Raw genomic sequence first — 22,088 nt, 5'->3', positions numbered from 1 at the left:
GATGATGGTCATCTTCGAAGTAGACAGCGAGCTATCGCTGACAAACTCTGTAGTAATAAAAGGGTAGTGGAGACACTGAGCTGAGCCTGTAAGTGTTTTTTCTCACCTTGTGGTGTCAATAACACTGATGTTGGGTGCTTCATCTGTTATAAGAAACCACAATATACAAGATGCATGTAGCTCTGACTGTATTTTGTGTATCGTGTCTCTGGGCTGCGCAGACTGCGTGAGCCCTGCGGCAGTTCGTGTGACACAGCGCAAAACCAGACAGAAAGCATATTTAGACCATCTGAATTGTTCTATATCCCCTATATAGTGCACTACGTGCCATTCACCATACATAAAATACAAATTCTCTAAACAAGTGATCGATTTCAGCCGCAGTCTCAGCGTCTATTTATAGTTTTGGGGGGGGGGGGGGGGGATGCTTTGGGTTCTGGAGAGCATTTGATTGGACAGAAAGTTTGATGAGAAGCTGAATTGCAGGGTGATGTCATCAAAATAGTTGATCCATATTGGTGGATGCCTTTCAATGCTTATATCTTCTAAATATAAATTTTGTCATTAATTTGGAGCACACTACCTTATAAATAACAGTAAGGCTAACTTATTCCCTGATAGCACACAGACATCTCAGAGACGTCTATTTAACATCTGCAAGATGTCTATAGGACGTTTCCTATCAGATGTCAAATAGACGTCTATTAAATGTCTTAAAGATGTTTATGAATTAGAATGTATGTAAAACTGACATCTTATAGACGTCTACCAAATGTTTGTACACAGCAGATGCTTTCCAGATTAAGAGATCTTTAACAGACATCTTGCAGGCGTACATGTGCTATCTGGGTTCAGAGACCTACCAGAAGGCAAAGGGTGTGAAGTTTAATCAAGGTAAATTGAACTTATTTTGTATTCTGGGAAACATGTAAGTATCTTATGTAACCAAATGAAAAAAAAAAAAAAGATATTTAGGCAAAATAAGAAATCCTAATAATTTGTGGGACCTAAAGGATTTTTCTGAAGAACAGTGGGCAGTTTAACTGTTCAGGACAAACAAGGAACTCATGAATAACTTAATAGCAGTATTAAAAATCAGGTGTATGTAAACTTTTGAACAAGGTAATTTTTTATAAATTCAACTATTATTTTCTTTTGTGGACTATATGTAATAGTTAATATGATAAATACTGATGAATAGATGATTCTCTTCAAGGACATCTTAATCATATTCTTGATAATCAGTAACTTGCCTTCATAGGCATGAACACATTTTTTTTAAAACCTTGTACTATTTTAAAGCCTTTATTATTTTTACTTTACAGCTGTGCAATAAAATTCACTTTAAAGATTCACTTTTCATTCATAAAGACAACATGGAAAAAAATTTCTTTTCAAGGACAACATCTTTTTAAGATGAAAATGACATGAAATTTCCCATATAACCAAAAGATGGCAGCAGAGGATCAATCATGGCTGCAGCTGCCATTTCAACTCCCTAGTTTTTTCAAGACGTCTTGCTTTTTTATTTATCATAAAATTACTAGTATAATAAATTGTAGTAATTTTACCGAACTAAAATATATAGTATAGCAAGTGCAGAAAGTCGTTAAAATAAATAAATAAATAAGCTCAGATACAAACAGCCTGTAAGGGTGAATTATTTAAATACTTATATATAGTTCACTACAAATTAAATAAGTTAAATATTAATGGTATAAGAATGAAATAATGCACTCAATGTGAATCGATATGAATTTGAAATATTTTATATAATTTAATAACTACATCTTTTAAGCTTTATGCTATTAAATAGCCTATATTTAACCAACACAAACTTGTTACTGCTGTAGATTTGTTATCTGAATTTAATCTGAATCATTTAATGCACAGCTCTTTTTTTTGTGGATTTTTCATCATCTTGTCAGATGTTTTGTCCGGTTATTACTGTCAATCAAAGCAATGACTCGCACATGTTTAGCCGATTTACTCACATATTTTTTTAAACTCGCGTTTGTCATTCTTGAAACAATATACATGGACGTTTGGTCCTCTTAGACAAACAAAACTTTTCTTTGATTTTAAATGGATTACGGTATGTAGAGAAAACGAGCAAAGTGCACTCCTATTACGGCACAGTAAAGCTGACCGGAAATGACTTAGCTGGCTTGTCTAAAACAAGGAAGTAATCCGTACATATGGTCAATTCAATAGCCCTGTGTTAAACCATGCTATTCTATGACATTAGTAATGTAATTACAGTATTTACTTTTATGGTAAATGTCTGAATACGTTTCATCTATTTTTGCACACTTTTTTGAACTATACTGTGTGTTGCAATCAGCGCCGTCCCAAGCATGGTTGTGATGTGTTCATTGTCGAAGTCCAAAAATGCCTTTGTTTTATTTGAAATGGTTAATAATTGTATTTTATTGACAAAATATTTTAGTTTTGTTGTGTATATATTTTTTAATTCGATTAGATAACATTTTAAGCTGTCATATGGTCATGTTACAGCGTGCCCCTCACGTGTTACAATGTACCCCACCTACGGGGCATGTTGTCACATTTCACTTCCTTTCTTTTGAGGTAAATAACGAAAAACGTATACACTGTCGTTATGAAACGAAGTGTGAAATTAATGTGGATAAAAAAAATTATACTCTGAACCCCATGTGGATTTACACAAACTGAGAAATTCAAAGTATTAGGCTGTGCCCCACGCTCCTCTAAGACTGGTTTTGTGGTTAGGGTGACCACCCTACAGAAACAGCATTTGAAGCCCAATTCATGCGTCCTGCAAATTGAGACCGTGTCACGCATAATCAATGCTTGCTCAAAAAAGTTGGTCACTATATATCCTCGAGCCCCAGGCAGCCAAACGAACATTACTTGACAGTTCAGCACGCTACTGTTGCCACACCCACCCCTCACTTGAACTGCTGACTAGGTTGTTGTCAACTTTTTCGTTGTTGTCAATGACAGCGCTTTCACGTGCATACCAGACACACTGGGAAGGAACTTTTAGATGTGCGCATTCACGTTCAGTTGCAAGGACTTCTACACTTATGTAATGAAAGAGAAGGTTCTCCTCAATGCTGTACGATCCTAGCCTGGGTTTCCCCATACTGCCTTGCGCAGCGCGATTTTATTCACGCTGCTAGTCTAGTCTGGAAACCATGGACCTAATTTTCACCTAAGATAGGGAACCAATCACAGAACGGGGAGGGAGCAGCAAGACGATGACGTCTTCTATGCAACTCACCGAAGCAGTTTGTTAATAACTATGGGTCCAGCATGGCAGCAGATGCGAAGTTATCTTTCGATGCAGCCTGACACCGTGTCTACACCGGATGCGAGGGGCGCGATGCGACGCGACAAATGACGTTAGAACCTATTATGCTGTCTACACTGGAGGCATTTAATTTGAATGTCGGATTGTAATGTAGTTAATCGTTAGCATAAGCGGCTAACTCTAATATGCTGGGCCTTATAACGATTTTGAGCTATTATACTTTAGCTGTTGCGGCGCGGCAACTGTCGCGTCCTGTGTAGACACGGTGTATAGTGTTTAGGGTGGGCATAGATTAATTTTTTTAATCTAGATTAATCTAGATTAAATCTTGGAATTAATCTAGATTAAAATGGCTAATTTGAATTCTGCTGAAGGCATTCAGAATATGTGTGCTACCCAAATAATGACTTAAAGTCTTTGAGAATGGATCATAAAGCTCATAAAGCTGTTCTATGATAATCTGTTGATGAAAATAAATTATGTTCAATTAGATGTACTTGTGTTTACTAACTAACTAACAATGAAATTATTTTTTCTACCTATTAGATTGTGTTTTTTTTAACGTCAACACCTACCCAGCCCATTACATGTTACACCGTACTTTTATTTTGACAGGTTGCCGTGAAGTTTCTGTGTCATACAGTATGATATGATGCTAGTTTTCTCAAATGAAACGGTAAAAGTGACACTCACAGCAGTTTGGGAGATTGAGTTTATCTGTTCATGTGAGATGAAAATGCCAAAAATTACCGGGAGCGTCACGTGTGTTTCAGTATGCGTGTAGTAAAAGCTCGTCTCCGCAATGCATACATACAGCTAGGCAAACGGAACATATCGGATTCATATTAAAACGGTCTTTTTGCATTTCAGTTTTCACATACACTAGTCCATATCGGGATTTGAATTAAGTGACTGACCAACATTTGATTTATGAATCCAAAAAACGACGAATTTACGTGCCATTTCGCTATAGTAGATTCGGTTTTTATGAATGGAGGACGACGCGATCCCGTCTGTGTTTTGGCGGAGGAGACTTAAACGCGCGACCATATTCTATAGTTTTCGGTATACATCCGCGTTAAACTATCAAGGTGAAAGTCATCATGGCTTGCGTAGTTTAGACCCAGCTCCCAACCCAAATTTGAGAATAGATTAACGGCGATATTTTTTTTATCGCCCGATAAGAGTTTCACGTTAACGCAGCACGTTAACGCCGATAACGGCCCACCACTAATATATATATATATATATATATATATATATATATATACATACAGACTATTAACTATCATCAGAAATGTACAAATAGATGAACATGATATACAGGTTGCTATTTACTACTATTGGAATTTACAAATAAACATGTATAGACACATATCAAAAATTTACAAATGGATATGTGCAATGGATATGTACATTTACAAATGGGTATGTACAGTGTAGTGCAATGGTAATGGGGAGAGCGTAGGGGTGTGTAAGGGGGCAAAGGAGTCAGATAAGAAGGTGGCTCTGGGAAAGAAGTTGTTCCAGTTGTCATACCAGACTGTGACCGATTTGGTTAGCATGCTCTCTATTGTGCAGCGATAGAAGTTCACCAGGATGGCTAAAGACAGCTGGTTCTTCTTAAGTGATCTCAAGAAGAAGAGGCGCTGGTGAGCTTTCTTGACCAGGCTGGAGGTGTTAGTGGTCCAGGATAGATCCTCCGAAATGTGGGTCCCCAGAAACTTGGATGAAACAGGCTCAACAGCCACCCCGTTGATGTGGATGGGATCATGTGAACCTCTTCTTTCCTTCCTGAAGTCTTCTTCAGGAAGAGTTCAAAGAGCTTTTTGGTCTTAGTGGTGTTAAGGAGCAGATTATTGTCCATGCACCAAGTGGCCAGATGCTGGATCTCCTCCCTGTAGGCAGTCTCATCGTTGTTGCGGATGAGATCGATCACTGTAGTATCGTCTGCAGACTTGATGATGGTGTTAGATCCATACACGGGCCTGCAGTCATGGGTAAAGAGGGAGTAGAGGAAGGGGCTCAGCACACAGCCCTGTGGTACACCAGTGTTGAGTGTGATGGTAGTGGAGCAGATGTGACCTGACCTAACATGCTGAGGTCTGTTAGAGTGTTTTCACACCTGCCTTATTTAGTTCGGTTGAATCGCACTAGAGTTCGTTTTCCCTCTTGGTGCGGTTAGTTTGGGCAGGTGTGAATGTATCAGTCACACTCGAGCGGACCAAAGAAGCGTACCGAGACCTCCTTGAAGGGGTGGTCTCGGTACGCTTTCAAACGAACACTGGAGCGGTTCGTTTATGGTGAGAACATGAACCAAACTTGAACAGACAACATCATGACCCCATTAAATGATTACTTCAGCAAATTTAAAAAAATCATTTAATGTTTGTAATTATGCAGCAGATCTACTAAAGATATGCTAAAGTCTTCGATAAACCTCAAGTCAAGTAATGACTATTGCTTTGAGTCACCAAAGGAAGTGTTTAGCTGTCCGTAAGTCTCTCTTTTTTTTTTTTTTTTTTTTGCCAATTTGTGGTGTATAAGCAAGGTGTTGTTCTTGTTAATCCTTGTGGTCTCATTTTCAGGCAACATATGGTTGTTCTACATGTATTACACAGGTCAACGTACATTTTGTTACTTGAACATTTTACAATTCATTAATAAACCATAAATATCAGTAAATTTGAATGAGGAAAGAACTGTTCTTTCGGGTCTTCAAATCTGATTGGCTGAGAGCTTTTTTCTAGAGTGTGATATAGTGATAACAGAACTCCAAGCATTTCACCATTTGTATCACTCGGCTTGTAGTATTTCTCACAGCGAGTATATATATATATATGTATGTATGTATGTATGTATATATATATATATATATATATATATATATATATATATATATATAATCTTACTGCTTAAAATACCTGGGATTTTCACAAAATAACCTCTGGCCTATATGTGTAACGCATATGCGTGGCTGAAGGAAATTGCACTAAGCAGAAATATTCCAACACAGTCTTTAATAATCCACAGTGAAAATACAGGGGAGCAAGGAGAATCACACGCATGGGAACATCTAATAGCAGACAAAGGAAATGGGGAGAACACAAGACTTAGATATTAGGAGGGTAATTAGGGAGAACTGAAACAGGTGTGTAGCAATTAATCAAAAACCATGGGAACAAATGAGGAACTAAATCAACAGACAGGAACACAACAGAACAAACATGACAATATGGAGTCAAAATATATATTTTGTTGTTGATATTAACTATGTTGAGGAGAGTCATGTAGTAATGTTCACTGTGAAACTTACACTGTGGTGTAACTGAGAGAAAACAGATTTGACTGTCTCATTTTCACCAGTAAGAAAAAAGTGTTTTAAAACTTGTTGTCTTGCAGAATGTCACAGTTTTATACGATATGAGAATAAGGCCTGAAGTTAGGAAGAACATTTTAATAATTTCATAATATTTTTTTTTTCTCAAACCTTGTCTCTGGTATAAAAACACCCCATGGACAGAGGGCATCGCTTCCCACTTTGATGTAACTGTAGTTACCATGTTCTGAACATCACATCCTTTCTTTTTCCCTCAGATGTAATCTGTCTAGGTGGTTGAATAAAAATATTTGGACCTATAATTAACTTAACTTAGTACCAGCAAGCTTCTTATGGTCCTTAGCTGGTTTATGCTGGTCCTTTGCTGGTTTATGCTGGTCCTTAGCTGGTCATGTTGCTGGTCAAGGACCAGCAAAGGACCAGCTTAAACCAGCATACCAGCATCAAAACCTACTTAACCAACATATGCCATTTTTATTTTATCTGTTTTATTTTAATGTTTCGTTTTTTGACCTAGAGGCACAGCTTTTGATGATCCAAGCATTTTAGTGGGCTTAAAAAAAAACCTTAACACCAGATTTAGTTCACATACAACTGACCGTTACAATAATTAATCCTAATATTGGACATTAGTAGCCTAACTTACTTTTCACAGCATCAGTCGCGCTCATGCTCACAAGATCTCCCGGTTCTTACTTCTTACTTGAGATTTAACAGATTCATTGAAAAGAATCAGTTTGTTCATGAATCAGACGCTGTTTCTGCGTCTCGGAGCATGTAATATTTATCAAGGAGGAAAGATATGTTTTATGAATTGTAGTGAAGTAAAAAGTGCAATCTTATGCTTTGGAATGTAGTGAAGTAAAAGTTACTTAAAATAAAACTACTCCAGTAAAGTACAGATACTTGAAAAATGTACTTAAGTACATTAACGAAGTAAAACTACTTTGTTACTGTCCACCACTGGTCATTTTAAGTTTTTAGACAGGAACGTAGTTGTTTAGACTTTAAATATGCAGTGTGTTAATAAAAATAACGTCTATTTGAAAATTTCCTTCAGTGTTTTCAGAGATGTGAGCTCCAGCCATTCAGCACTCATGAACCCAGTGGGAACAGCCTCACCTTGGTCAGATCGTTGCAGAAACGCAAACGCCTTGGTAAGAGTGGAGTAACATCTCACAGCAACAACTGGCAAGTCTGATGCAATTCATGAGAATGAGAAAGTAGTAGCCTATTTGAAGTAGCTGGTGCTGGTGGAGCAGTTCTGTTCATCAAATCTCTGTGAAACATGTTCAGTTCATGGCCCCAGTTGTTGAAGTTAATGGTAATACAAATGTGTACACATGTTAAGAAATTCGCTGGAATAAAAGCAGTTGAATGTGAAAGGATGTATCTTTTTTTTGCTGAGTATATAATCCATTTAGAAGACTATTTTAGAAAGCTGAAGAAGGTCGTGACATCTAGTGGTGAGTTGAGGGAACTGCAGAGATGACAAACCTGTTCCAAATAAAATTGAGTTATTCTGCTTAGTTAGATAATGAAACTGAATATACATTTTATCTTACACTTAACATATGTAATCTCTAAGACACCATAAAACCCTTCCAATTTTATTTTTATTTATTTAATAGGAATCCAGGGGATTGTGAATTTCATGTGAGGGCGGAAGATTTCCACATACAAATTCCACTTGGTTTGAGTTCTGTGTGAGATGTGCTTCACACATTGCTACCCTATAGGCCAGGGGTGCCCAACCCTGTTCATGCCCAGACAGCACACATACGTCTGGCCGACGTCGGCCCATGAGCAGAATGTCGGCCTCATGAACTAACATCTAATAAGGATCGGCCAGGCATAAGCGGTCAGTGCCATTTTGCCAGCTCATCAAAGGTCGGCTCGCGGCCGATGCCACGCTTTTCTGTTTGAACTTGCCCGTTATTCGTCTCTTAGCAACCCACAGAGAGATGGCGACTCGTCCGGCGACATCTGTGGCTTTCATGTGAGTTTTCACTTGAGTTTAATTTGGAAAAAAAAAATATTTTGTTAATTCTGTGACACTTTGTAACTAGTAGTACAGGTGAAAATACTTTGCAGCGAGCCCTACTTGAGACTTTGGCTCATTTCCAACTAACTGACTTTTTCTCTCCGAGGGGATGAGCTAACGTTAGACGCGGGGCAGCAGAAAGCTGAGTTCAGAGTTTGTTTTAAGTTTTTATTTCAGTAGTGTTCTTACACTACTTAGGACTTCTTATCCTAACTACTCTTTCGTCATGTTTTTCACTGTTACATGCTTCCAGAAAGAATCCGTCTCTACGGTGAGCTATTGTTACGGTTCCTCTTTGAACAGTTTTAAATTCATTATTAGATGATGATTGAGACTGTGAAATTAATAATGTAATGTTTTAATTCTAGATGTGTACTTATGTAGATACTGTGTGATTTTGACGTATTTTAATATGTTGAATGTCTATACTGGAGAGGTTGCCATGGAAACGGGGTGGCAACACGACACCTGACAGAAAAACTGACAGAAAAACTGTCTCGCTGCTGTTGTCACTGCTTTTAGGTAAGTTTAGTGCTTAAAATTATACAAATATTAAATAAAACTGTTCCTTGCTTGTAATTTACATGTTTCTGTTGAATTTTTACGCTATAGAAATGGTTTAATGTCTTCGAAAACGTCCGTTAGCGTCTCACAGACGAGGTATGCTAACTCTAGAGATTGAGCTTATGTTTATGAAACTTTGGCTTTTTTTGCTGACGATTTGTCTGTGGGTTATTGAAAGTATGTGAATTTATTTAACCTAAATTGCTGAAAACAAGTTAAAATGCGTTTTGATCTTATAAGGTAAACACATATTGACAAAAATGTTCTGATTTCAGGGGGACAGAAATAAACCCTCCACAACAGAAGGGAAGCTCCAAGGTTTCAAAATTTCTTAAGAGAGCTGCTGACAGAAGCAGGAAATGCAGGTGAACTGAAGAAGCTTATGAAATAACTTAATATGCATTTTTTCCACAGTATATTTAACCTATATCACCTTGTCTGTTAATTTGTTTTGCAAATATAATAGTTATTTATTACATAATTTTAAGAAGCAAATGGAACTCTAACGTTACCTAAAACTAGAAACATATTCTGTTATCTAGTTGTAGTATGTTATATATTCGTTCTTTTTTTCTGCATTTACCTGTACTTTAGCTTGTTTCCTTCTAATAAACTAGCAACTGCATACTAAATAGTGTGGTCTCTGTGACAAATTGCTTGTTTTGTTCTTAGATACGATACGATTGGATCCCCTAAAGGGATTTCCTAATTCCTAAAGGTTAATAATTAAAAATACTGTTAATAATTGGTTACACAGAACTTTATTACATTAATTTAACACCATACACAACAGCCTACTTGCTGCACAGTCTGCAACTTTTGTTAGGGCACCTTATTTTGCGACATATTATTGATATTTAACAAATCTATTTCTTTCTCTCCCTGACCTTGTCTTTCTGCTTGAGCAGCACTAGTTGAAGCCTGAAAATATTGTAAACAATAACATAACTAATTACACTGGTCCTCATCCTCAACAGGTGCCTTTTTCAGTCGCGGAAAATACTTTTCAATACTCATCTGGATTGAAGCAGCAAACATTCAGTGTAAGAGTAAAGAAACGACATAATTTATAATACGTTTATTTGATTCACAGCTGCTACATATAGTGTTTTGACCTCAACAACCCAACTAGGCTAGCCTACATTTTACCGCAAACTTGCGACTAGTTAACTTTCTAAAGAAGGCGCAATCGCGTTTGCTAAGGGTCGGGACTTACAGTAACATCAACACACTGAAACTATTGTATTCAGAATATAAAATATTTTATAGCACTTTTTAATCTGTGATTGTGTGTTAAAAGTGTTCACGAGATACCAACCTTTCGCCAGCCATCTTCTCTCCACAGATGATCCAGACAGATGTGGTGTGAACGGAGGGGAGGGTCTGTGTGTGTGTGCGTGCGTGCGTGCGTGCGTGCGAGCGAGCGAGTGAGTGAGAAGGAGAGACGTGTGAGTGACAGAGAGATGAAGAGAGAACAGGGAAAGGAAATGCAGTTGAAATAATTCGCTGCGTGTTTTAAATAGCGTGCAAAAGAATAAGGAAACGCAATATGTGACGGTCGGTATTGATTTTTTTTTTTTTTTTTGTCGGTGTTGAATCTGTGGCGGTCGGAATTTAATCTGTGGCGCACCGCCACAGATGCGTCTATGTGTGGGAAACACTAGGTGTGTTCGAGCTCATGCTGCGCTGCGCAGACCGATCGGCGAGATTAGCCGAAAGCAGTCAGGGAGGAGCTGAAAACGGAGCCGTCAAGTCGGACAAGTTGGGGATCTCGTTGCTTCCTCAAACATGGCAGATCACGTGGCGTTTGCCTACTTTATTGCAGATGAACTGGAAGCTATATAAATACCTTTTTTGTTGGAAGAAATGCAGCACATGCAAGTGAAGCAGCAACTACAGATTTCAGCATCAATCAGTGTTGACCACATTACATTAAATGTCTGTGACATTTTAGTTATTCCATAAAAAATATTACTTAAATATGCAGCTGAATACTATAAGTGGTCTGTATGAAAAATTACAATAATAAACTTATGCACAAATCCAATGTAAAGAATTTAAGGGAAAAAAATGAACTGCAGTCAAAAGATCGTAAACTATTTACGAAATGGCATGCAAATTGATTTGTTATGCACGAAACACGCGTGATCATCGTCATGTGGTGAATGTGGCCAATCATGAGAAGCTGTGACGTCATCACAGCCTGGCGCAGTCCCTTCTGAAATGCTGCGCTGGCTGAGCAAGCCGGCTGTTCTCGAAACGCTCTCGCGTTACTTTGATGCCACACGTGAACGTCACGTGGCGTCGGCGCCGATTCAAGTCGGACAAAATTTCTAACCGGCATGCAGTACTTCAAGTCAGCCGCCGATCAGTCTGCGCAGCGCTGCATGAAGTCGAACGCACCTACTGATGAAGTCAAAGCAAACCAAGTTAAACAGGTTTCCAGGTAATTTTGCCTACTTGGATCCAGCCTACTATTATTTCATAGAGCTGCAATAATAAGGACTTTTAATATGAATCATGTGAACTACTGTTACCTTCAAAAGCATAATGTTGTTCTGAAAAGTGTGAATGTTAAAATCCGGATGCTTGTAGTAAGACTGCACTTCAATGCAGACAGACTCTTTATTCTTTGTTGGGTCATGTGCACCAACCATAGCTGTTAGTATCTGATTGCTTTGTAAGAAAGTCTTATTAGTATGATGAACAATACCAACATTGTAGAAGATTTCCTTTTTTTAAATTATGATATTACAATTTAAACCCAAAATAAACTAAATTGAAGTCTTACTTCATTCTGCAATGTGCAGCAGTCATGACAAATCTATCAGAAATGAGGAATCCACCACAGACATGTCTACGGCTCCTCTGAAGAGAAACCATGTAAGGTCTGGAGTGGGGTTTTGCTTCTGTGCCGTTCACTATACCCACATCCACATGAGCTGAGAGAGAGATAGTGCTGTCAGTAAGCTTAGGTGTGGCAGCAGAGAGTTACTTTCATGATGAAAGTAGACAATCAGTTAAAACACTCTCACTAAAACACTATAAATATAATGATGGGTGGAGACCCTGAGCTGACAGAAAGTATGTGTGTGTGTGTGTGTGTGTGTGTGTGTGTGTGTGTGTGTGTGTGTGGGTGTGTTTCTTCTCACCTTGTGGTGTCACAAGCATTGATGACGTCTGCATCGTGTTATATGAAACCACAATATACAATATGCATGTTGCTCTGGCTGTATTTCACATCATTGTTAGAGTATGAAAATGGCTATACTATTGAAACTGAATTTAAATATTTACAAATTGGCCCCATTCACATGCAAACATTGAGAGAGTTTAAAACATTTAGAGAGTGCTCCGGGTTGTGTATCACTATGTCTTTAGGTTCAGTATCTTTAGGTTCAGTGTCAAAAATGTCAGTGCGAAGATAAGAGGACCAGGACCAAATGTATTGTTTTCTTCTTTTTTTTAGGTACCATTCCTGAACCATTTTTGCTCTGTGGCAGGGCACATTATCCTGCATAGTGCATCCTGGTGCCATGTGTTCTCCAGGTAAGTGACACATATTCACCCGGCCATTCACGTGATGTAAAAGAAAACGTGATTCATCAGACCACCTTCTTCCATTGCTCCGTGGTCCAGTTCTAATGCTGATGTGCCCACAACAAACACAAACGGCAATGCTCTGTGTATTCCAGAGAACCAGCATTAACTTGATTTGAGCTACAGTAGCTCATCTGTTGGATCGGACCACACAGCCCAGGCCTTCTTAGATTAGCATTGCTTTTCTTTACCAAAAATTGCCACAGCAGGATTCCTGACATCCTGCAAATCAAGTCTCTTGGGTGGCTTGGACAATTGGCTAGCCCTAGTTTTTGCGTGTCCTTCGGATGATGAGAGTCTGACCCGGGTTGGGGGAAGCCTGTGGTAGGGGTTCACAAAAGTTGGGTTAGCAGATGAAGGGACCTCTGTAACACTCCTTTTGAGCACAGAATTCAGGTTCATTCCTGTCCAATGCTTATGCAGAGGTCAATTCCGCCACACTAGGAGCACTCTGTTGAGTCTATATGAGGATACACCCACATTCACAACATAAGAGCGTGGTGCAACTTTCTGAAGACAGGTGCTCACTCTCCAGAGTGCAGGTCCTCTCTCCTGTGTTCAGCTCTAGCAAATCAAGGAGTTCACCAACTGCTTCTGGTGGCTCCACAACCCCAATCACTGCACATTAATTAAGAAGCTTGTTTGTTACTGGAAGAGATGGCTTCAGTCTCTGTGACATTGACCTTTAGGAAGGGCTGTTGTCCATAAAGTCAGCTGAAGTGTTTCTCCAATGAAGGACAGAGGTGTAAAGAGTACCCGAAAACCATACTTGAGTAAAAGTACAGATACCTTACTGTAAAAATTACTCCGTTGCAAGTTACAAGTCACCAATTCCAATAAGACTTGAGTAAAAGTCTTAAAGTATCCGATTTTAAAAGAACTTAAGTATTTTACTCGTACTGAACGTAGGCTCAAAGAACACAAAGAAATGTGTATAACAAGAAACCGTTTATTTGTGAGAATTTATTTATATCCTAATATAGAAATGAAATTGAACACCTTAATGTTTCAAAATGGCAGAACAAGTCAGTCTCAGTCAAACTCAAAAACTGTTTAAAAGTATTTTTAGTGCATTTAAAATTAAGCATATATGCACTTATTCAGTTTAAAATATATTATCTTAGCATTCCACAAAGTTTCCAAAAAAAGAAAAGAAAAAATAATTCACACATTACTGATAAAAGTATATAAAATATTGCCTAATGCCCCAAATTATATACACAATACTAGAACACATATTATTTCAAATAAATGTTTAAAGTTGTTTAATGTTAAAACCTTGTTTAAAACTATTTAAAGTAACTGATTATAGCAAAATATAGATTCTAATTATTTGGGATATAAATGTTTCATAGGATAAAACAATTTGCATTGATTTGTAATGATTTGCCATCCCTCCTGTTTCACATTTTTGAATGAATAGTAAAAAAAAAAAAAATCCATTATTTCATCTAACAATTCACGATGCCTTGATGGCATACAAATATTCACTTTTGCTGATGGAAAAGGGCATAAAGTCTCTGAAAGAAACTTTAAAAGAAAACGCATAGCATCATTACCGTACATTATAACATTACTCGCATGGGGATTTTGAATTCCGCATAGAGATTCCGTTCACGTTCACGTCTCATTTAGCACATAGGTAAATAGCATCCAGTACCTTCAGCACCCTGCAGATGGCCATATCGCCTCTTCCGCTCAAGAAATTACCCATAGCAGAAAAAGATGCCGACTTGTCGCGCACAATCACAATGTAATGAGTAACGGTAAGTGTACGTTCAAATGTAGTGGAGTAAAGAGTACATATATTACATAAAAAATGTAGTCGAGTAGAGAGTAAATGTTGCTTATATTTTTGATACTCAGTACAAGTAAAAAGTAGCCAAAAAAATACTTAAGTACAGTAACGAAGTCCATTTACTCAAATACTTTACACCACTGATGAAGGATTGCTTTTCAAGGGTCGGTTCTGTCATGCACGGCTTTGCGGAGAAAGTTCTTACCAGTTTTGATAATCAACTCAGCTTTTCCATTTTATTTAGGATGTCTTGGTGAGGAAATGATATGCTCAAATTATCAACGCCTAAACAGAGCACCAAACTGAGGGCCATTGTCTGTGATTACCATCTAGTCGACCATGTTGAGCAAACTGAGCCTTGCTGTTCCTGCTGTCTCTGCAGATAAATCAGGAAGAAGTTCAATCTCCTAAAAAAGTCTGAGAAGTGGTCAGCAATTGAAAGATAGTCCCCTTTTGCCATGGCCTGCTGGGGATGTCATGAGCATGATTTGGTTGATTCGGTTGACAGTTACTCAGAAAGTCTTCTGCTTGCATACCAGGCCAAAGGTATTCTTGGTTGATGAGTTGTACATCCTCCTACACTTTCTGAAGATGACATACGGCATGCCACTGGTAAACTGCTTCCTTGCCTGTATAGTCAGCAGCTGCCCTACTTAACATGTCACTAATGAACATGTTGGGCCCCAGCTTGTAGACAAACTTAAGGTTGTAGTGTTGAAGTATCATGAGCATGCTTTGAAGCTGCTTGGATTCACTGAGAAGTGGTTTTCTAAAGATAGAAATCAAGGGTTTGTGGTCAGTCTCTGCTGTAATGCTGAAATCTTTGGCAAGTGAAGACAATACTGAGACTCTTTCTTGATTTGAGTTTGAGGGCCATTCCACCGAATGGGTGCCATTTATGTCCCCGGGACATTATATGTACAAATAAGCATACAAATTAACAATAAAATACATTTTATTATTAAGCAAAGTGTCTTGCACATTAATCTAACTGCAAATTTAAAATATTTCATTTTTAAAATGATTTAAAACTAACTGAAATACTGAAAATATAGCATTTTTACATGTCCACACGTCTAACGCTACATTTTGACATGAAATATAATGTTTGAAATCCTTCTGAAATAATTTTTAATTTGCATTTTTGTATACTACATATCCCATCAGTTCTTTAAATACATTTATTTCAAAATAAATCTATAGTATTTTAGATATAATATACGTTTTAGTAGTGTCCCCAGGTTTTCACTCAGTCCTGTTACCCTAACACATTTCCCCCTCTAAAAAACTGGGAAAATTCCACAAGACACATTGTCAACTGGATATTGTGACATCTGGATCTTCTGAAGGCAATGAAATGACCGAAAGCATTTCTTTTCTGTATATTTGTTGATATTGTAATGATGGCTGGGATCATCATTATAAATACTTTCCTGTTACCTAAATTATTTCTTAGGTGTTACATGTTTATTTTTAAAAATAGAAATCTTTGGTGAATCACTATAATTTGCTGAGTATCCTCATAAAATTAGCATGTACTCCATGTGGCTAGATTACATGTATCTGCTAATTTTATTTTAAAATCTCAATCCTGTTACTTTAAGTCATGTATCTCATATACTCTATATATTCTATATGTATATATAGTGACTGAGCAATAACAGGAGTGAGTAGTGTCATCTGAATTATTATGTAAATATTAGGCTACATCCATATTAATCTAAATAAATTTGAAAATGCATCTATTTCCTAAACATTTTGGCCTTCTATCTTCTAATATTATTATAAATTGTGTAAAATTTACCTGAGATGGACCAATAGAGATTTTGCATAGTTAAATATATGTATTACTAGATTCAGTCTTTAAAAAAGATGAAATTATTCATTCGGTGGAATGGCCCTTGAAGTTTTCTCGGTGGGAGTCAGAGCTCTTGAAGCGAAGGCAACAGGCTGTCCTTCTTGCATAAGACAGCATCCAAGACCACTTTGGTTAGAGTCACTTAATACTGTGACGGGCCCAGTAACATCATAATAGCACTACACAGGCATCAATGTGGCCAAGGACAACCAATGCCAAGGGTGTCTTTGTTGAGCAAGCGTGCAGTGGCTCGCAAACACTCAACAAGTGGTACATGAGCTTGGCTAAATAATTAGCAAAGCCGTTGGGATGCTGTACACCTTTAGCACCCGTAGCTTTTTCTGGGTAAGTGGATAAAAAGATATGACCATGGAGCAATTTTTAAAAGCTAAATTGTGGCTTAACCTCTCTGCAATGCTCCAACAGGGCCTGAAGCTTGAAGTCTTGATCATTCTTAGTTTGCTTGTGTTATGATGGGAGTCTGGACGACAGAGGTGTGGATCCAAATGCTAGCTTTATTTAGAGACGAGGTCAAACAGGCGGGGTCAGAGACAGCAAACAGTAACATCAAAGAATAATCCAAGGCGTAATCTGAAAGACAGGCAAAAATGGTCAGGGCAGGCGGCAAGGTTCAAATATGCAAGACAGTCCAAGATCAAAAACACAAAGGGAAGGCTAGGAAACAGGAATAAAGAACAAGGAACAATGGAAACACTAAGGCTAAACAACTATCAGCAAAACAGAGGGGGGAAGGGAGTGGCTTTTATACCAAACATGAGTGAACACATGACCAGATCAACCAATGGGAAGGGGACACAACAGGGAACCAATGAGAACATGACACATACAGACAAGAGTAAAGCATGGTGGGTTGAGATGACACAGCATAAACAGAGTATAGAGGTGCGTTCCGATCGACAGGGTCCCTACGCAGTGTTCACTGCTCCCTACTCCCTTAGCACGGTATATCCGTTGAAGTGGACTTCGCTGACAATAATCGCTCATTTGGAATGCCCTGGAACGTCATCAAAGCAAATCAACGGCAGGGTCACGCAGATTATGATTTAACATAAATAAATATTGTAATTTATTTTACTTTCAAATTTAAATACATATAAATGTATATATATCTAAAAAATATAGTCCAAATGTGTATGTTTAGACCGTTAACAGATTGTAGTGGTCTTACCTCACGCACTTTTTCCCCCCACACACAGCCTATATTTAACTATCCTGTGATAACATTAATTAAAACACGACAGAGCTTCACCCCGCCAGTTTTACTTTCATTCATAAAATACAATATGTAAATGTAACATGAATCGCCATAACCATTCATAAACACTCTAATTTGTATGATAATAACAACATTTATTGCAACCGCTCCATTTCAGAGCCTTTAAAAAAACTTCAACGGCTCTGCTCCATGGTTACTTCAAACTGGTGACGCGGTGCGCAATGACAGTTGGGTAGTTTTCCCTGTCCACTTCCTGTGAAGTGAAGTAGCGATGTTCCCTTATTCCCTATGCCGTTCGCAGTGCCCTTCGAACTGAACATGTTCGCTGCCTTCGGTTTGGAATCTCACTTAAGATGGCGGAATACCCTGTGAAGTCCACTTCGCAGTCCACTTACGGTCGAATGGAACGCACCTTTGGAGAGTCCATGCTGGAGTGCCCTCTGCTGGAGATCACGGGCACTCCAGCTAGTGATCGTAACAGCTGGTCTGTGTCACCACATCTAACAACAAAAATATCATCTGCAGTGGACTCATTTCTCTTTAGACATGCTAACAGCTAATGCTGTTTCTGCTGAAACACCTCTGGTGCCACAGATACACCAAATGGGAGCTTTAGCCACCGTTTCTTACCTCAAGTTGTTCTAAACCTGCATGATTTTTTTTTCTTTTTCTAAACATAAAAATAGATATTTTGAATAAAATGAAGCTGTAATAATAAGGACCACTTACAAATATTGATGCTTCACACATAATTTGTTTATTGAACATTTAAACATTGCAAAAATTACTTAACATTTTCAATTATGGACCGGATCCATGGAAGATACGCAGAAATCTTTGCATAAACTTCAGGCCGTTTAGGACTATTGCAGGCTCTTGGGTCACCAAAGGAAGTGATGCCGACTGCAGTGTTTCCACAAACCAAAGGACCTCCAGAATCCCCCTGTGAAGAAACACAGATCAACACGGCTGAAGTGATTCTTCTCGCTACTGATGGTCTCAAATATATAGTTTTTTACACACATTACAGCTTCCTCCATGGCCGTAGACACACATCATCTGTGAGGCTGAGTAGTTCTTTTTCCATTTTTTTTCGCATTTTGTGTTACTCATGATCTTCACATCTACTTCCATGAGACGCATGCTCTGATTCCCTTTTAAACTTAGTCTACCCCAGCCGGCGACACTGCATACAGAATCAGGTTTGATGTCTCCCTCTTGTATCGGTATGGAAATTATTTTGACATTCTTGTTTTGTTTGACTTTCTTCGCTAGCTGTAATACAACAACATTATCATCATTAAAAAACAGGCTGACTAATGATTTAATAAGAGCCATTTAATCTACTGTTACCATCAAAAGCATAATGTCATTCCACATGTTTTTGGGATTGTTAAATTCTGGATGCTTGTGGTAAGACTTCACTCTGATGTGGTCAGAACCCCTTCTTCTTTTTTTTAAGTCATGCATGCCAACCACAGCTGTTAGATTATTTTGTCTGTGTAAGAAAGTCTTATTAGTGTAACAAACAACAACATCTTTAAACTATAATATAATGATTTTAACATAATCATTGCAGTTGAGACTAAATTTAAGCCTTACTCCTTCTCGCAATGTGCAGCAGTCATAACAAATCTATCAGAAATGAGGAATCCACCACAGACATGTTTACAGCCCTTCTGAAGAGAAACCATGTAAGGTCTGGAGTGGGCTTTTGCTTCTGTGCCGTTCACTATACCCACATCCACATGAGCTAAGCGAGAGATAGGGTTATAAGTCATCTTCTTCTGTACATACCAATTAAATATTCTTAACAAATCAACATAATGTGCTTTAATATAATCAGTCTCACCAGTGAAACTCAGGTGTGGTAGCAGAGAGGTCAGCAGGAGCAGAGAGATGATGGTCATCTTCGAAGTAGACAGCGAGCTATTGCTGACAAACTCTGTAGAAATAAAAGGGTAGTGGAGACACTGAGCTGAGCCTGTAAGTGTTTTTTCTCACCTTGTGGTGTCAATAACACTGATGTTGGGTGCTTCATCTGTTATAAAAAAACACAATATACAGTTTGTCACATAAGTGAGTACACCCCTCACATTTCAGCAACCATTTTAGTATATCTTCTTAAGGGGCAATATTATAGAAATGAAACTTGGATATATTTTAGAGTAATCAATGTGCAGCTTGTATGGCTGTATAGATTTACAGTCCTCTGAAAATAACTTTACATACAGCCATTATTGTCAAAATAGCTGGCAACAAAAGTGAGTACGCCCTAAGTGAACTTGTCCAAAGTGTCAATATTTTGTGTTAGCGCTATTGTTATCTGGCACTGCCTTAATCATCATGGGCATAAAATTGACCAGAGCTGCACAGGTTGTTGCTGGGATCCTCTTCCACTCCTCACAGAACTGCTAGATGTTAGACACTTGGTGCTTCTCCGACTTACGCCTGAGGATGCCCCACAGGTGCTTAATAGAGTTCAGGTCTGCAGACATACTTGGCCACCACATTACTTTCACCTTCAGCTTCCTCAGCAAGGCAGTTGTCATCTTGGTGGTGTGTTTGGGATTGTTATCATGTTGGATGTCGGCCTAGATTCTGGAGGGAAGGCATCATGTTTCAGAATGTACAGTACATAATGAAATCCATGTTTCCCTCAATGAACTGCAGCTTCCCAGTACCAGCAGCACTCATGCAGCCCCAGACCATGATGCTACCACCACCATGCTTGACTGTAGGCAAGACACAGTTGTCTTGGTACTCCTCACCAGGACATCGCCACACATGCTCTACACCATCTGAGCCAAACAAATTTATCTTATAGTCTCATCAGACCACAGGACATGGTTCCAGTAATTCATGCTCTTGAACAGGTTGTCTTCAGCAAACTGTTTGCAGGCTTTCTTGTGAGCCAACTTCAAATGAGGCTTCCTCCTGTGACAATGTTTATGCAAACCAATTAGTTGCAGTGTGCAGCGTATGGTCTGATGACTTTTTTTTAGACTGAGTTCTACTTCTGCAATTTTTAAAGCAATGCTGGCAGCACTCTTTTTAAAGCCAGGTTCTACATCTGACGCACAGAACGAGTGCTCAACCTCGTTAAGCCACGCTTGCAAGGCCTGTTTCGAATGGAACCCATCCTGGAAAACCACTATATGACCCAGACCACTGTAGTGTTACCTCTAATATCCTTGACCTTCTTTGTGGAAAGCAACAATTCTAATTCTCAAATCCTCAGAGAGTTCTTTGCCGTGAGATACCATGTTGAACATCCAGTGGTAAGTATGAGAGAATTGTACTTAAAGCACCTAATTTGAACTGCTCTAATACAAGATACACAAGTTTGTATGGTCCTGTCAAGTAGACAAAAACATAATGATTAATAGGACATGTGGCTTTGCATGGTTAATCAACATACTGCTGTTATCACTTAGGGAGTACTCACTTTTGTTGCCAGCTATTTTGACAATAATGGCTTTATGTTAAGTTATTTACAGAGGACAGTAAATTTATACTGCTATAAGTTTCATTTATGTAGTATTGTTCCTTGAGAAGATATACTAAAATGGTTGCTGAAATGTGAGGGGTGTACTCATTTTGTATTATGGTTATGTAGTTACCAGGGGCGCCAGGGGGAAAGTTAGGACAATTCTAAGGGCCCACGCCCTTTAGGGGCCCCCAGAGATCAACTTTGGTATGGTAGGGGGGGCCCAACCTCATATTTTGTCATAGGGCCAAAAATTGCGAGCGGCGCCCCTGGTAGTTACCCATAATTGTTTAAAAATAAATCAACTGCAAAAAACAAAATGTATGTAACTATAAATATAGCCTAATATAGCCCAAATGTGGCCCATATGGGACCGACAAATAAACAATAATGGGCAACCTAACTGGGGCCCACATTCAGTCCTTCAAAGTGCCCACTGTGAACCCATGCCTATATGACGCCCAAGTAGCCCATTTAAATCCCATGTGGGGCCCACACGGACATGTTGGCTGGGTTGATCCATATTGGTGGAAGTTAGAAGCTAAGTTTTGAATGCTTATATCTTGTAAATTCTCTCAGTTACATGTAGATGCATACTGTATGCTTTAGTGAGGGTGGTGGTGCTTATGGGGTGTCGCTCTGGGATGGGTAAGAATAAGGCTGGGAAAATAACAGTATACCCACTAAAAAAAACTTTAAATACACCACTGGATGAGATGCTCTGTAGTAGCCTATTTAAAGCCGTTGGTGCTGGTGGAGCATTTTGTTCAGGGACTCATTATTTAATTTCTGTTCAAATGTATGTAAAACTTGTTCAGTTGATTTCTCAGTTCTTAAAGTGTATCTCAAGGCAGCTGGGACC

The 22,088-nt window shown here is 38.5% G+C and overlaps 1 protein-coding gene across 1 annotated transcript; it reads right to left on the bottom strand.

The window, feature by feature from the left end:
• Positions 1 to 18,520: 18,520 nt before the first annotated feature.
• LOC141338776 (duodenase-1-like) lies at positions 18,521 to 19,445 on the bottom strand. The gene is made up of 4 exons (XM_073844395.1): positions 19,339 to 19,445; positions 19,090 to 19,234; positions 18,760 to 19,011; positions 18,521 to 18,679 (listed from the first exon to the last, which is right to left on the bottom strand). The coding sequence occupies exons 1-4, from the start codon at positions 19,428 to 19,430 to the stop codon at positions 18,521 to 18,523; spliced, it is 648 nt and encodes a 215-aa protein (XP_073700496.1). The 5' UTR covers positions 19,431 to 19,445.
• Between the last annotated feature and the right edge of the window lie 2,643 nt (positions 19,446 to 22,088).

This window comes from Garra rufa, chromosome 7 (genome assembly GCF_049309525.1).
Source record: "Garra rufa chromosome 7, GarRuf1.0, whole genome shotgun sequence".
Classification (NCBI taxonomy): domain Eukaryota; kingdom Metazoa; phylum Chordata; class Actinopteri; order Cypriniformes; family Cyprinidae; genus Garra; species Garra rufa.
The sequence above is the reverse complement of the archived record's forward strand: the minus strand, read 5'-3'. Positions and strand labels throughout refer to the sequence as shown.